The sequence below is a fragment of the Patagioenas fasciata genome, chromosome 28 (assembly GCF_037038585.1).
Source record: "Patagioenas fasciata isolate bPatFas1 chromosome 28, bPatFas1.hap1, whole genome shotgun sequence".
Lineage (NCBI taxonomy): Eukaryota > Metazoa > Chordata > Aves > Columbiformes > Columbidae > Patagioenas > Patagioenas fasciata.
The window spans coordinates 4,658,577-4,674,837 of NC_092547.1; the positions used below are offsets into that span (position 1 = coordinate 4,658,577).

General features: G+C 58.2%; 1 protein-coding gene across 4 annotated transcripts in view; it reads right to left on the reverse strand.

The window, feature by feature from the left end:
- The window catches only part of LRP1 (LDL receptor related protein 1), an 86,544-nt gene that overhangs the window by 62,441 nt on the left and 7,842 nt on the right, over positions 1-16,261 (reverse strand). For all 4 annotated transcript variants that reach the window (XR_011735998.1, XM_071800068.1, XM_065858804.2 and 1 more), the window contains exons 2-5: positions 9,456-9,578; positions 4,468-4,605; positions 1,474-1,593; positions 578-706 (exon numbers count right to left, since the gene is read on the reverse strand). Coding sequence is in view for 3 of the 4 variants with exons in the window: in XM_071800068.1 (XP_071656169.1) it covers positions 578-706; positions 1,474-1,593; positions 4,468-4,605; positions 9,456-9,578 (510 nt within the window). In the remaining variant the exon portion in view is untranslated. The remainder of the gene's footprint in view (positions 1-577; positions 707-1,473; positions 1,594-4,467; positions 4,606-9,455; positions 9,579-16,261) is intronic.

Here is a 16,261-nt window from a genome sequence, read left to right on the forward strand (position 1 = left end):
GGGGAGACCACCCCTGGAATCTTGTGTCCAGTTGTGGCCCCTCAGCTCCAGAAGGACAGGGAACGGCTGGAGAGAGTCCAGCGCAGCCACCAAGATGCTGGAGGGAGTGGAGCATCTCCTGTGTGAGGAAAGGCTGAGGGAGCTGGGGCTCTGGAGCTGGAGAAGAGGAGACTGAGGGGGGACTCATTCCTGGGGATCAATATGGAAAGGGGCAGTGTCAGGAGGATGGAGCCAGGCTCTTCTGGGTGACAACCAGTGACAGGACAAGGGGTAATGGGTGCAAACTGGAACACAGGAGGTTCCACTTGAATATGAGCAGAAACTTGTTCGTGGTGAGGGTGGCAGAGCCTGGCCCAGGCTGCCCAGGGGGGTTGTGGAGTCTCCTTCTCTGCAGACATTCAAACCCGCCTGGTTCCTATGGAACCTCAGCTGGGTGTTCCTGCTCCATGGGGGGATTGCACTGGATGAGCTTTCCAGGTCCCTTGCAACCCCTGACACTCTGGGATTGTGTGAAGCAGCAGGGACAGGGGACACAGGGAAGGCCACGATTCGCAGAGCTGCCCAGCAGCAGCCTCACCATTCTTGGCTTTGCAGGATCGGTTATCGGGCTGCAGCAGGTATCCTTCAACACAGCTGCACGTGTAGGAGCCCTCCGTGTTGGTGCACGTCTGGCTGCAGGTCCCGTAGACGGTGCATTCGTCAAAGTCTGGAAAAGAAGGCAAAAACCCCAAGGTTTGGACCAGTTGCCTGAAAAGCAAACACAAGCACCCCATTTCCGCCAAGGCAAAGCTGCGGGGAGGACACGATCCCCGAGCCGAAGTGGCGGTCACAACGGCCACCACAACACCCGGGTAGCATCACCTGTGGGCAGCCCCCAGCTTTGTGCTCCAGCACCAAGAGGACAATCCTGCCTCGGCGCTGAGCCTCGTCAAGGCCTAATTACCCGCGGCCCCACCTCCCCGCTCTGCAAATCTGCACCCAAAATCTCCACTCTGAATTCCTCTAATCTTCAGCTTCCACCCCCCAGCTTGCACGCTGTTCTTTCTTCTACCAGATGAAAGAGCCGTCTCCACCGCAGAGCTCGAGCCCCAGAGGTGCGTGTGAGAGCTGATAACGGCCCCTTTCACCTCCGCGCCGGTAAATGAAAGAGCCGGAGCCGCCGCAATCTCGCGCTCCAGACTCGTCTCCAGGCATCGCGCTGATCCCATCGCTCCTCGCTGACCCGCTCTTGTTCTCCGGCGCCCTCCGAGGCGCGGACACGGAGCACGGACAAACCCCTGACTCCGTCCACAAAGGCAAAGCCTCTTCCTTACTCCCTCCCGATACTCCTCACTTGGGTTTCCAGGAGCCGCATCCGCATAACAACCCAACAGCCCTCCCACAAAGACCGGGGTCTGCCAAGCCCCAAACGGCTCCGGTCACCCAACCAAACCCTGAGACGGCGGCATCGGCCGCAGCCCCGGTCGAACCGACCTTTGCAGCTCCGCCGGTCCTCGGCCAGCTGGAAGGAGTTGTTGCAGTAGCAGGCGGGTCCGCTCAGCGTGGGCACACAGTGGTGCTGGCAGCCCAGCGCCGTGCAGTTCGCCAATTGCTCTGGGGAGACAGGGAGCGGAGAGGACGTCAGTGACACGCGAGCAGGGACACGCAGGGGGGAACGGAGTGAAGGGGACCCCCAGGCAGCGGGGGCTGTAAGGGATGCGGGGTTACGAGCAGCCCAAACCACCCCCACTTTGCACAAGTGGGATGGGAGCGGCTGAGGGACCTGGGGGGTTCAGCTGGAGAACAGGAGCTGAGGGGAGACCTTCTGATCTCTGAACTGCCTGAAAGGAGCTTGGAGCATGGAGGGGGTTGGTCTGTGCTCCCAAGGGATAAAACAAGAGGAAACGGCCTCAAGTTGCAGCAGGGGAGGTTGAGGTTGGATATTAGGAAGAAATTCTCCATGGAAAGGGTTGTTGGGCATTGAACAGGCTGCCCAGGGCAGTGCTGGAGTCGCCATCCCTGGAGGGCTTTAAAAGGCGTTCAGACGAGGTTCTTAGGGCCATGGTTTAGTGCTGGAGTTGGGTTATGGTTGGATTGATGATCCTGAGGGTCTCTTCCAACCAAAATCATTCTACGGTTCTATGACTCGCTGCCACATCCCTGGGAACCGGTTGTGGCCACGGCGATGGGATGGGATGGGATGGGATGGGATGGGATGGGATGGGATGGGATGGAGGGGAGGGGATGGAGGGGAGGGGAGGGGAGGGGAGGGGAGGGGATGGATGGGATGGGATGGGATGGGATGGGATGGGATGGGATGGGATGGGATGGAGGGGAGGGGAGGGGAGGGGAGGGGAGGGGATGGGATGGGATGGGATGGGATGGGATGGGATGGGATGGGATGGGATGGGATGGAGGGGAGGGGAGGGAAGGGGAGGGGAGGGGAGGGGAGGGGAGGGGAGGGGAGGGGAGGGGAGGGGAGGGGAGGGGAGGGGAGGGGAGGGGAGGGGAGGGGAGGGGAGGGGAGGGGAGGGGATTTGTCTCCAGGTTCCCCAGGGCTGCCTGACCCACTGCAAACAGCAGCAGCCTCCAGCTTCACCAAGGTAATTGAGCAACGGGCGTCCTCACCCAGCGTCCCCCTTGGCGGCAGCACCATAACCCTGCCCCTCACATGTGGAACCGTTTAACAAGCCAGGCAGGGCCAGGCCGAGATGTTTACAAGGTTTATCAGCTTTGGCAGGCCCTGCTATTCATTTCAGATTCTTATCTCTCAGCTAAAGCACTGCATGAAGAAAAGAAACCCCCCCCCCCGGGCAGCAGGGACCTCAGTGACGTCCCCAACGTGTCCAAACCTGCCGCGGCAATGGTGCCAGCAGCCCCGGCCTCGTGTGCGCCGGGCACGTGCTGCCCAGCTGGGAAAAGTCGGAGCCCGGTTAAGTAATGAGAATGATTAGCCAAATGTTAATTGTCAGCTCGGGCACAGCTGCAGGAGCCGCCCTGCGGCAGCCAGAGAAGCTCCGGTCACCGCCCCGGAGCCACGCGGGGCAGGGGGTTCCAGTAACAGATGGGGGGTCCCAGCCCCAGATCAGGGGTCCCAGCATTGGATGGGGGATCCCAGCCCCAGATGGGGTGTCCCAGCGCCGGATGGGGGGTCCCAGCCCTAGATCAGTTGTCCCAGCCGTGGATGAGGTGTTCCAGACCCAGATCAGGGGTCCCAGCTCTGGATGGGGTGTCCCAGCACTAGATGGGGTGTCCCAGCCCCAGATTGGGGCTCCCAGACATGGATGGGGTGTCCCAGATCAGGGGTCCCAGCCCTAGATCAGTTGTCCCAGTCCTGGATGGGGTGTCCCAGCCCCAGATCGGGGGTCCCAGCCCCAGATCAGGGATCCCAACCCTGGATGGGTGTCCCAGCCACAGACCAGGTGTCCCAACCCCAGACTGGGGGTCCCAACCCTGGATGGCGTGTCCCAGTCCCAAACCGGGGGTCCCAGCTCTAGATGGGGTGTCCCAGCCCCAGATCAGGGTTCCCAGCCCCAGATTGGGAGTCCCAGACACAGATCAGGGGTCCCAGTCCCAGATGAGGGGTCCCAGCCCTAGATGGGGTGTCCCAGCCCCGGATCAGGTGTTCCAGCCCCAGATTGGGGTTCCCAGCCCCAGATCGGGGGTCCCAGCCCCAGATGGGGTGTCCCAGCCCCAGATCAGGTGTCCCAGTCCTAGACGGGGTGTCCCAGCCCCAGATCGGGTGTCCCAGACACAGATGGGTTGTCCCAGCCCCAGATCAGGGATCCCAACCCTGGATGGGTGTCCCAGCCCCAGATCGGGGGTCCCAGCTCTGGATGGGGTGTCCCAGCCCCAGATTGGGGGTCACAGCCCCGGATGGGGTGGCCCAGCCACAGATCAGGTGTCCCAACCCCAGACTGGGGGTCCCAACCCTGGATGGGGTGTCCCAGCCCCAGATCGGGTGTCCCAGTCCTAGATGGGGTGTCCCAGCCCCAGATCGGGTGTCCCAGACACGGATGGGGTGTCCCAGCCCCAGATTGGGGTCCCACCCCAGATTTGGCTGAGCGGGCAGGGGAAGGGCCGGGGGAGCAGCTGCCCCAGCGCCGGGGTCAGCCCGGGACACGCGTCTCCGAGCCGCTAATCTGCACCAGAGAGCCGGCACGGCGACTTAGGGCGAGTTTTGCCGCGGGATTAGCACCCGGGGCCAGGCCAGGAGGGGAACAAAGCTCCTGGAAATTAGGAAAAACACCACAGGGGTGTATCTTATCTGAAGCAGAACCCCAGCCCTGCAGGCTTTTAAAGCCAGGAGACAATGCAGCTATTTAACAGCCTGCAGGCTCAGGAATGACGGGCATTTCACTTGCAAGCGGCTCTGGCTAATCTCTGGATCTGCCACCAGCCGCGGGGCCAAACGGGGACCTCCTGGGGACCTCCTGGGGACCTCGTGACTCTTACCACGCCGCCCCACGGCCCCTCCGTGTCACCTACCCCGGCAGTGCGGCCCCTCGTCGGAGCCGTCGAGGCAGTCGTGCAGCCCGTTGCAGAGCTTGCTCATGTGGATGCACAGCTCCGTGCCCAGGCAGTTGTGCTCGTTGGGTTGGCACCGTGACACCTTGCTCTGGGGACCTGTGGGGACAGCAAGAGGTAGAACTGTCACCAAAGATGCTCATGGGGAGGTTTCGGGAAGCGTGTGAATGCGCTTTGATTCCCTCCGGCCAGATGGATGTTAAATCCTCCTTGGTTTGGGTTCTCCTGCTCGGTATGTGTCCTGGAGCCAAAGCTGCGCCCACCCTGACTGAAAAATGGGTTAATGCATTACAAACCTTTCTTTTTCCCAGCTCATGGTTTGCACTCAGTTTGAGAACAAGCAGATCCCAGCCCAGCACAGGGTTCATGGTTTGAATGGCTCTGCTCTGAGAGCCAAGGACACTCTGAGCTCTGCCCACAGGGGTGAGGCAGCGAGGAAGGGGATGGATGGACAGAGCTGCACTGACACCCACACTGAGCAACCAGAGCGGTCCAGCCCATTAGCATCCTGTGAATTATTTCAGGACACTTGGGACCTTCTGGTTGACTCTTCCATTTTCTCTGCTGTTGGCTCTTGTTATTGAGCCGGGGGAATTTTAGGTTGGGACGTTTAGTTCGGCTTTTGCCATTTTGCAGAGGCCTCTGAGCCTTTCTGCCTTTTCCCTCTCTTTTCTCTCCCTGGGATCGGCTTTGGGACCAGGTGCCGTTTCCTGGCACTGCCTGCTCAGCGTGTTCATGAGGAACCACCTTGAGCACCTTATATTCCTATTTTTTATACCTACATTTACTAGTAGTGTATTAGCATTTTGTTCTTTCATTAAACCACGTTGATCTCAATCCAAGTTTCTCCCTTCCCTTTCAGTTCTATTTGGGGCTGGGGGTGAGTGAGTGGCTGTGTGGTCACATTGGTTCAATCACAACCCCAAACCCCCCCGGTCCCCTTGGGCCCTGTCCCTGGAGGAAGCTCATTAACAGCCCCCACTTTTCCCTTTCAAAGCACATGGGATCACTATTGGGAAGGAACAACCTGACCCAGCTGGGCTGAGCTTCTCCCTTCCCATCACAGCCCATTGCGCAAAGAGAAGAGCCCGAGCAGCCAGGGACCATCCCAGCCACGTGTCCCCATCAGCTTAGGGTCCCAATAGGTGACCCCAAACCTCAGCACAGCCCCAATGTGCTCACGGGGGGTCACTAAGAACCAGGCTCCACGACTTAATCTCCGTTATTAACCGACAAAATCACAACGCAAGCGAGGATTTCTTTTTAAGCCTCTCTGAAAAGCAGCGTGGCATCCAGACAAACAACACCGCCCACCGTAAATCTATTAGCAACCCGAAAGCCTGTTAAAAGCTCCACCGAAGCCCTGGCTGAGCGCCGGGGGTGATGCGGCGATGGCGCCGTGACCCACCGGCACGGCCCGGTACGCGGAGCCGAGCTCGGCAAAGCCTGGCTCATCTCCTCAGCCCACACCTAAGTGGTTTTGGGCTGAACACCCCAGTAATTACATTTTCCTGATAAGTGAATTCAGCGCCACCAGGCTAAAGCTTCACCCCCATAGGAAGCCCATTGGGATCCCCCCAGCAGGCTCTTTCTAAAGTCCATAATCATCAATAGGTCCTCAAGCCACGCAACAGCAGTGGGGTTGGTGACCTCTGCCTCTAACCCTGTCACCTACAAGGTTTCCATATCACAACCCATGCCATAGTCTCCATCATTATGGCGTAACACAAACACAACCATGCTACATTTGGTACGTCAGGTATTGCTCTTGAAGAGCCTACGAACCACCTCCCGTCTCTATCAGCGCAGCAAGGCTCAATCATTTCTGCTCGCAGGGATGTCAGCAGGATCATAGAATTGCAGAATCATAGGATAATTGTTGGAAAAACCCCTCAAGATTGAGGTCAACCATTGACCTCACACACAACCCGACTCCCATCAACCACAAAGCGCCGGGGCGCCCAGAAAGCGGCAGCGCATCCCTCACCAAGCGCTTTGATGGGCACGGTCCCCTTTTAGCTCTTGAGACCGCTGTGGGAAAGCAAGATGTGCAGGGTGATAAAGGAAGATCAATACTAACAGGACCATCTGGATGGTTAAAGCAATAACACTAATATAATCAGATCATAGCAAAATATAAAGGGGCTTGGCTGCATTGTGTTGAAATAGGTTTCTTATCATTGTAAAGGGTTATAGCCCAGATTCATGAGAGTGGTATAACCGGATAACGGCCCCTAAGCGCATGGGATGTGTGAATATCCTTGGGCCTGGTCTGTGGATGAGCGAGAGCGTGATTGCAACAAATATAACATGAGTGCGGTGTGGTTTTAATAGCAATTACTGGAAAAATGTCTCATGTCACATCTTAGTCCAGGTCCGTATGTGTAAATGCTATAGATTGTCACTGACTGATGGAGAAGGTCTCGGTCTCTGCTCTGCGCTCCTTCCTGAACAAGATCTGTCTGCGTCCCCTGTGCGTCGTTCCAGCCACCGCAGCCACAGGCACCTCCAGCTCAGCCTCCGCCGCCGCAGTTTGATCCCAACGTGATACCAAAACCAGTTTTAGGCGTCCTTAGTTTGTCACGGTAGAACCCGATGTGTCTTCTCCTCCTTTTGGTGCGTTAGCTTTCAGCCGTCAGTCCTAGTAATTCCACGGGTGTTATCACACATCTCAACGTTGGGATATTTACCGGGTTTTTCTATAGGAGAGCGTCTTGCCATTTGGTTGATTCTGGCCTATGGGATGGTTTGTAGCCCATCCCTTTATTAGAAGCTTTAAGACTGTAATACCGGCTCAAGTTTGCTCCTGATTTATTATGGAAGCGGTGATATGATGAAGCTCGGTTCCCATCCCCAAGATAAGCCGGAGTTCTTGCAGAGGAGCCTTGAATCACACTGAGCCCTCCAGCCCATCCAACCACACAGACGGAGCAGGTTGGGCTCCTCTGCCCTTCCCACCACCCCAAAGCCTCCGCAGAGCCCGAGTCCAGCAGGAAACTCAGGACGAGCCGCCCCACATCAAACGCACTCCAGCGTGTTCCAGTTGGTTGAGTGGTTGGGCTCCTCCAGGACGGGGGACGTGGAGCTCTGGATTCACAACGGGGGTTTCTCCTCTTCCCCAGCGCAGAATTCCCCATCACGGGTTGTGTTGCGGCTTCCGCTTTGCACAGCACTATCCATGCACCGAGTAATTGCAAATTAAGGGTTAATTAAGTAGTATCAATATACGGGCCAATGGAATGGAGGCACCGAGACGAAGTCAAAACCGATCCGCCGTGGCCGTTATTCCCCCGCAAAGCGCCCGGATCAAACTACTTATCGCAAACAGGGCAGGATTAATCCACAAGCCACTTTGTTTGCTTTTGACTGTGTTGCTGCGCTAATAAACGAGCCAATTTATTCCATGTGACAAGCTTGTGCTCCACCCCAAGGACCTGAATCCGACGGGGATTTTCAACCTCTAAAAACCTCTTTGGTGGGGGGAAATACCCACAAACTCAATGGAGTGGAGAAATGAGCAGTTGGGCAAGAAATGGGTATGAGATGGGAACTCTTCCTCTGCTCAGCAAAGCCAGCACGTGCTTAAAAGGATTCCCCAGGGAGGAAAACCTTGCGTATAACAGACGGCGTTTCAAGAGACTCCGACATGAGCACATTAGCAGTGTAAATAACGCCGTGTGCTGCCGGGGCACCAAGGGGCGCCTGAGCCGGACTCGAGCGCCGCGTTTGCAGCCCGGGCTTAAAGGAGAGATTAAATAATAGTCATAAAAGTCAATCTCTCCCCAGCAAAAAGATAAGGGGGATGAGAGCCCGCTGGAAGCCCCGGTGCCGAAGCGGCGTGAGAAAAGCTCGCCTGGCAATGCCGGAGATACCGGGATGCGCGGTGCCGCCATCCACAGTGCATGGGAAGGCACGATGGGTGCTGGTGAGCGCCAGCACCGCGCCGGGGCGGCCGAACACATCCCAGGGTCACCGCGTCCGGCTGCTCCATGGGGAACGTCGAGTCCGCCCAGGTCCCCAGATCTCAGCGGGGAAAAGAACCATTTCCAAAGCGGTGGGGATGGAACTTGGGGGGCCTGCTAAGGAACAGCAGGAAGGGGCTGGGAGCATCGCAGGGTCGCCCATCCGGGGATGGGGACGGTGAGGTGGGCGCAGCACGCAGAACACGGCAATCGGGACGCATTGCAGCCACGGAAAGGCCTCTGAGTCCTCCCGCTGTAATTTTCCAGGGTTGCTGAGTGACTGGAGCCAGCCAGCCCATCCCAGCCCCCTCATCCCTCCCACGGAGGGGACGGTTGCATCATTTTGCCTTGAGAAATAAATATCCCCAGTGCCGAAGCAGAGGATGCTTTGGAGGAGAGGCCGTTGTGCCACGGCGGGCTGGAGGATGGGACGGATTTACTGGTGAGCATCGGCACCGGTGCTCCTGGATGGTGGCACCGGCTCTCCTGGATGGTGGCACCGGTGGCACAGCCACTCTCATGAGGCAAATCTGGACCATGGGGAGAAGCAGCACCTCCAGCCCCAGGATCCTGCGCCATCTCCAACCCACCCCGGTATCCCAAGAGACCCAACTGTCCCATCACAGCGGTTCCACCAGCCCGGGGCAAAACCGGTGAAACCAACACAGCACCATAAGCCACGCACATCTGGGGACAGCGGTTTGCGTGGCATCTCCCCCCTCCCTCAGGACCCTCCCCGTGTAAACGTGGATGGAAACAGGAGAATAAATCAGCGCTACCCCATTCCCAAGAGGCTGTTCCGTTAGGATGGATCCCACCCCATGGGATGGACGGACAGACGGACGCTGGGACTCCTGCCCCCAGCGGGACCTCCCCCGGCACTGAGCAAAACCAGGAGGTGAGGTAGAGCGGTTCTGCGATGCTCGGGATAACGGATGAAAGCAAAGCAAAGCAAAGCACATTATTAGGAAGGAGAAGCATACATACATATATCGGGCGATTCATCCGAGCCATCCGGACAATCCTTTTCCCCATCACAGCGCCAGCCCTTAGATATGCACGTAATCTGATCTTTGCATGCAAACTGTTTAGGGCTACACGTCTTCGGTGCTGGATGAGAAAAGAAATAACGAGAATAAACAAGATCAGTTTTAAATAACTTGTCTCGGGGAAGAAAAAGAATAAAGATTTAAATTAAGGACTAGATTGCTTTTAGTTTGATTTCCTTCTAATGGCTCAGCAAACTTCCAGCCTGGCGTCAGATCCATCAGCCTTGCCCCTAAGGAAAGGAGAAAATTTAAGCCGGAGCATTAATTACACCGCGAGAAAACAGGAGGCGAGATCCACGATGCACTAACAGATTTTAAAGATCATTTAACTTGGATGAATTAGCTCCCGGGAGCCCACGGCGCTTTATTTTCTATGCTAGACAGTAAAAAAGACAAGGGGAAAAATAAGAGAAGTGATTAAAAAGCAACACTTAAATCACAAAGACGGCGGCAGCCGGTGGGTTCTCCATCTATTCCGGGCAATGGGGAGGGCGGGTGACCCCGATACCCCACCCCGGGACATCAAATCATAACCAAACCCAGCAAGAAAGACACAAGCGAGGCCTTGGGGACACAGGAAATCTTGACAACCCAGCCACACGCAACTGGGAACGCTGAAAAGGCAAAGGGATCACAGAATTCCCTAAAGGTTTCTCGTCCTGTGCTGGATCCGCGCGGCGATGCCGCGAGGGATGGCAATGGGAACGTCCCATCCCGTCCCCAGCCCAAATCCCGGCTCCTAAGGGCGGGAGGGAACTCCATGGCATAAGGACACTGATTATTCCTCAGCCCTGCCAAAGGGCTTGGTTTGATGTCACTTGGTTTGATTAGCAGGTGACACCACCCCCTCCAGACCCCGCGGTCTCTAAAGCGCCGGAGCTCAGAGGGGAAAGCTCGACGCCACCGCAATCAAGATGGAGACCGGGCGTATCAAAATGGATTAAGCACCCCTAGTTATGAGCAGACGGCTCCACCGCCCCCCACACCTTCTTTAGGCAAGAGGTGACTTGAGACCGAACCCGTCCTCTTGCGTCGGGAGCTCGGGGACGCCGGCTCTGCCGCCGCCTCCATCTCCCAGCTACGAGCGCACTGAACGCGAGATTCATTAAGAAAACCACAGCAAAGCGCCGGCGCTCCCTTGGTTTTCCTGCTCTTCCTCCTCCTCCCAGGCCTCCCGCAGCCACAACGTGACCTGCAGACACCACAACCCCGGCTGACCGCAGAACCCACCGGGCCCAGGGCCAAACTCCCCCCCGAGTGGTTCCCAACCCCATCCCAGCTGCTCACGCATCCGCATGGGAGGAGGAACCAGAGCCAGGACAGGAGCTTGTTTGGCAGCAGATGCTCCCCAGCAGCTCGACGGCGTCGCCCCAAAATCCCAGCGCCCACCCCTCGCGGAGCGGCCCCGTCCATGGGGCTCCGGCACTGGTAGCAGCTCCCTGTCCATGAGCAGAATGCAGGGGATCCCTCCTGAGCACCAAAACATCACCGTGCATGCTTGGTCAGGATGTCACCCTCGAGTAAAGGGACGTGGGGGTCCTGGGGACAGCAGGGTGACCATGAGCCAGCACTGGGCCCTTGTGGCCAGGAAGCCAATGGGACCTGGGGTGGGTTAGAAGGGGTGGTCAGTAGGTCAGAGAGGTTCTACTGCCCCTCTGCTCTGCTCTTGAGAAAAGGGTTTAGTTCAGAAACTATCAGATACACTTGGCGAACATATATATGTATATAATATATACAGCCATAGCACCCTGAGAATGCCTGATCTGGGAAGCTAAGCAGGGTCGGGCCCGGTCAGCACTTGGATGGGAGACCAGCTGGGAATCCCGGGTGCTGTGGGCTGAGCCAGCACTGGGCCCTTGTGGCCAGGAAGCCAATGGGACCTGGGGTGGGTTAGAAGGGGGTGGTCAGTAGGTCAGAGAGGTTCTCCTGCCCCTCTGCTCTGCCCCGGGGAGACCACCCCTGGAATCTTGTGTGCAGTTGTGGCCCCTCAGCTCCAGAAGGACAGGGAACTGCTGGAGAGAGTCCAGCGCAGCCACCAAGATGCTGGAGGGAGTGGAGCATCTCCCGTGTGAGGAAAGGCTGAGGGAGCTGGGGCTCTGGAGCTGGACAAGAGGAGACTGAGGGGGGACTCATTCCTGGGGATCAATATGGAAAGGGGCAGTGTCAGGAGCATGGATCCATTGGTGACAACAAATTATATGACAAGGAGTAATGGGTGCAAACTCGAACACAAGAGGCACCGCCGACCATCCCCAAGCACAACAGCGGCCTCAGCACCATGGAGCCGCACGTTTTCTAGAGCGGCTTTCGCACCACAGGGGTCCCCACTGGGGCAGCGGCTCCTCGGCCGCCCCATGCACATTAAGCAGCCCCAAAGCCGAGATGCTTCAGCGCCAGGTGGACAACTCGAGAAGGTGCCGAGCCAAACCCCCTCTGCGCCGGCAGCAGCGGCGGCGCGCGGAGCTCCGGCTCGGGCCGGGGAATAAAGGCGCCTTCATGCGGCACAATGGGCGGCTCAGAGCGCGGCCGGGCAGCTGCGAGCAAACACATCCCTGCTCAGAATTGATTCAAAAGGGGACGGGAAGGGGGAAAAACGGCCAAAAAATGGCCAAAAAATGGCTATTTGGGTGTAAGAAAGGGGATCGTTCTTCTCCGGTTCATGGTGAGGATCCCCGGGTGTCCCGCAGGCACCCAGAGCACTCGGGGGAAAGGTCTGGTAAAGCAACACAACCAAACGCATCGTGGTTTTGCCTAAAGCAAGGAATAAGTCTCCAAGGGGTGATTTGTGAGGCCGGAGGGTTCACCTTGAGGAGCCAAGAACCCAGATAGGGGCAGAAATAGGGAATACAGAAAGAAACACCTAACAGAAACACGACAGAAGCTCCCCGAGCGAGGCGAACGTCGCTCTTCAGCCCAACTCCTCCTCCTCCTCCTCTCGGCGGCCGCCGCTTCACAAAGGAAACAGCGTTGGCCATAAATATGGGCTGGAATGAGCGTGATTTGCAAAACAGATGTTCTGGTGGGGTGGGGGGGGGGAGAAGAACGCTGGAGAGGGAGCAAAATAAAGCCAACGCGCATTCCGGCCAGGTCTCCGTGCCCCCCTACAAAACACCAGGGGTTTGGGCCAATTTGGGGCGCTTCGGGCCAATCGCCGCTCTCAGGGGTGAGCTGGCCCTGCCACCTTCATCCCGCCCTCCATCCTCTTCATCACCTCCCTTGGCCACTGTCCCCCCGCAGCCCAATGAACCCCGCACAGTTACCTTAGACTTCCATTTTTCTCCCCCGCATCGTCCTTGAATTTCGGAAAGAAAAGGCGATTTTGTTCCTTTTCTGCGCTTTCGGGACTCCCCAAATCCCCCTCTTTCTCTGCAGTTTCTCCCTCATGTCCCCTGGCTTGGGTTTGGCTCATGAGGCTGATGCTGAAGCCCCAAACTGACACCCGATGTAAATTCCCCGGCTCCAAAATGCTACACAGGGTAATAGAGACATTTAAAATAACAAAACCTAAAGTTTGCAGGCGTATTTTTCCCCAAGGGGAAGGGGAAAGGACGCCTTATTTGTTTGGTTTGTGTTTAAACGCATGATCTGTAAACAGTTCCGCTGCATTTTTGCAATTCTTCCAGCTTCCCCCCCCACCCCGAAGGGGAAGATTCAAACCAGACCCGCTGCTCCATCCCCGTGAACGGCGGCGCTGTGCGGTGCGACCGCAGGTATGCGCGAGAGGGGGGCCCGGCCGGTCCCTAAGTCAACATTGACCTGAAAATCAAAGAATCACAATCACAGAATCTCAGAATGTCAGGGGCTGAAGGGACCTGGAAAGCTCATCCAGTGCAATCCCCCATGGAGCAGGAACACCCAGCTGAGGTTCCACAGGAACCAGGCGGGTTTGAATGTCTGCAGAGAAGGAGACTCCACAACCCCCCTGGGCAGCCTGGGCCAGGCTCTGACACCCTCACCACGAACAAGTTTCTGCTCAGATTCAAACGGAACCTCCTGTGTTCCAGTTTGCACCCATTGCCCCTTGTCCTGTCACTGGTTGTCACCCAGAAGAGCCTGGCTCCATCCTCCTGACACTGCCCCTTTCCATATTGATCCCCAGGAATGAGTCCCCCCTCAGTCTCCTCTTCTCCAGCTCCAGAGCCCCAGCTCCCTCAGCCTTTCCTCACACGGGAGATGCTTCACTCCCTCCAGCATTTTGGTGGCTGCGCTGGACTCTCTCCAGCAGTTCCCTGTCCTTCTGGAGCTGAGGGGCCACAACTGGACACAAGATTCCAGGGGTGGTCTCCCCGGGGCAGAGCAGAGGGGCAGGAGAACCTCTCTGACCCACTGACCACCCCCTTCTAACCCACCCCAGGTCCCATTGGCTTCCTGGCCACAAGGGCCCAGTGCTGGCTCAGCCCACAGCACCCGGGATTCCCAGCTGGTCTCCCATCCAAGTGCTGACCGGGCCCGACCCTGCTTAGCTTCCCAGATCAGGCATTCTCAGGGTGCTATGGCTGTATATATTATATACATATATATGTTCGCCAAGTGTATCTGATAGTTTCTGAACTAAACCCTTTTTTCAAGGGCAGAGCAGAGGGGCAGGAGAACCTCTCTGACCCACTGACCCCCCCTTCTAACCCACCCCAGGTCCCATTGGCTTCCTGGCCACAAGGGCCCAGTGCTGGCTCATGCTCACCCTGCTGTCCCCAGGACCCCCAGCTCCCTTTCCCCTACACTGCTCTCTAACAGCTCATTCCCCAACTTACACTGGAACCTGGGGTTGTTCCTGCCCAGATTCAAGACTCTAATCAGGTTGTTTTTTTCCCGCTCGCCCCCCATGGGTGCTCAGGACCCCCCGTGTCCCCAACACCACGTGCAGCCAGATGGGGTTTGCACCGCTTATTAGGACCAGCCTCCCCATGCCTGACAAAGGATGGAGGAAGATGATGGATAAAGGACCACGGATGAGAGAACGCGGGGGATGCCCAGGAGCGTCGGGACGGGGAATAAAACCCCATTACTGCTCCCAAGAGCCGCTTCCATCAAACACCGCGGCCAAACGCGTCCAGGGCGAGACGCCTGAATCGCGAACACACATCAGGAAGCGTGGACGCGCCGGGAGGAATGTGCCCCCCCCCCAGCCCCTTCCTTCAGATGAAACGCATTAAAACAAAACAATTAGCATTTTAAACCAAATTCAGAAGCTGGAGATGCCCGTCCGGCCTCCGGCCCCACCGAGAGGTCGGCAGAATGAGCCGAAAAACGGCAGGAGATGGAACCAGATGAAACGAACCCACAGTAACGCGGTGGGGAGGGGCAGGAGGGGCGGCCCCGGCCACGCAGCCCAGGCGGTTTCAGGGAAGAATCGTGGTTTTTTTCTCTCTTTCTTTCTCTTTTCGAGGCTTATCTGCAATTTAAATGAAAAAAGAAAAAGGAAAGGGGAAAAAAGCATTCGCAGCCAAGAGAAAGCGGCTTAAGTCCTCCTGGGGCGGTTGGACGGGATGCAGCCGGCACTGGCCCGCGGCCACCGCTGCTGGGGGCTGGTGCACCCACCGGGGTCCCTGGTGCACCCACGGGGGTCCCTGGGGTCCACACACCTGTCCCCACCGTGGATGCCTGGTGTCCCTATCGGGGGTGTCTGGTGTCCACGATGGGGGTCTGCAGTGTCCCCATGCCCGTCCTCACCAGGGGTGCCTGGTGTCCCTATCGGGGGTGTCTGGTGCCCCCACAGGGGTCCCTGGTGTCCCTATTGGGGGTGTCTGGTGTCCCCACAGGGGTCCCTGGTGTCCCTATTGGGGGTGTCTGGTGTCCCCACAGGGGTCCCTGGTGTCCCTGATAGGGGTGCGCGGTGTTCCCATGCCCATCCTCACCAGGGGTGTCTGCTGTCCCTGCCAGGGGTGCCTTGCGTCCCCACAAGGGTCCCTGGTGTCCCCACAGGGGCACCCGGTGTCCCCACACCTGTCCCCACCGTGGATGCCTGGTGTCCCTATCGGGGCTGTCTGGTATCCCCACAGGGGGCCCCAGTGTCCCCATGTCCATCCTCACCAGGGGTGCCTGGTGTCCCTGCTGGGGGTCCCTGGTGTCCCTGTCAGGGGTGCCTGGTGTCCCCATGCCTGTCCCCACCATGGATGCCTGGTGTCCCTATTGGGGGTGTCTGGTATCCCCACAGGGGTCCCTGGTGTACACGATGGGGGTCCACAGTGTCCCCACGCCCATCCTCACCAGGGTGCCCAGTGTCCCCATCAGGGGTGCACGGTGTCCCCACGCCCATTCCCACTGGGGGTCCCTGGCGCCCCTGCTGGGCATCCCTGGTGTCCCTGCCAGGGGTGCCTGGTGTCCCCATGCCTGTCCCCACCATGGACGCCTGGTGTCCCTACCGGGGGTGTCTGGTGTCCCCACAGGGGTCCCTGGTGTCTCTGATGGGGGGTGCACGGTGTCCCCATGCCCGTCCTCACCAGGGGTCCCTGGTGTCCCTGCACCCATCCTTAGTGCCCCCTCACCTCTCCCTGCTGTGGGTGCTTGATGTCCCCACACCCATCCCCACCACAGGTGCCCAGTGTCCCTGTCGTGGGTGCCTGGTGTCCCCACAGGGGACCCTGGTGTCCCTGATGGGCATGCGTGGTGTCCCTACTGGGAGTCCCTGGTGTCCCTGCACCCGTCCCCACAGGGGGTGCCTGGTCTACCCCTGGGGGTGCCCAGTGTCCCCTCACCCATCCCCGCTGTGGGTGCCTGGTGTCCCCACAGGGGTCCTTGGTGTCC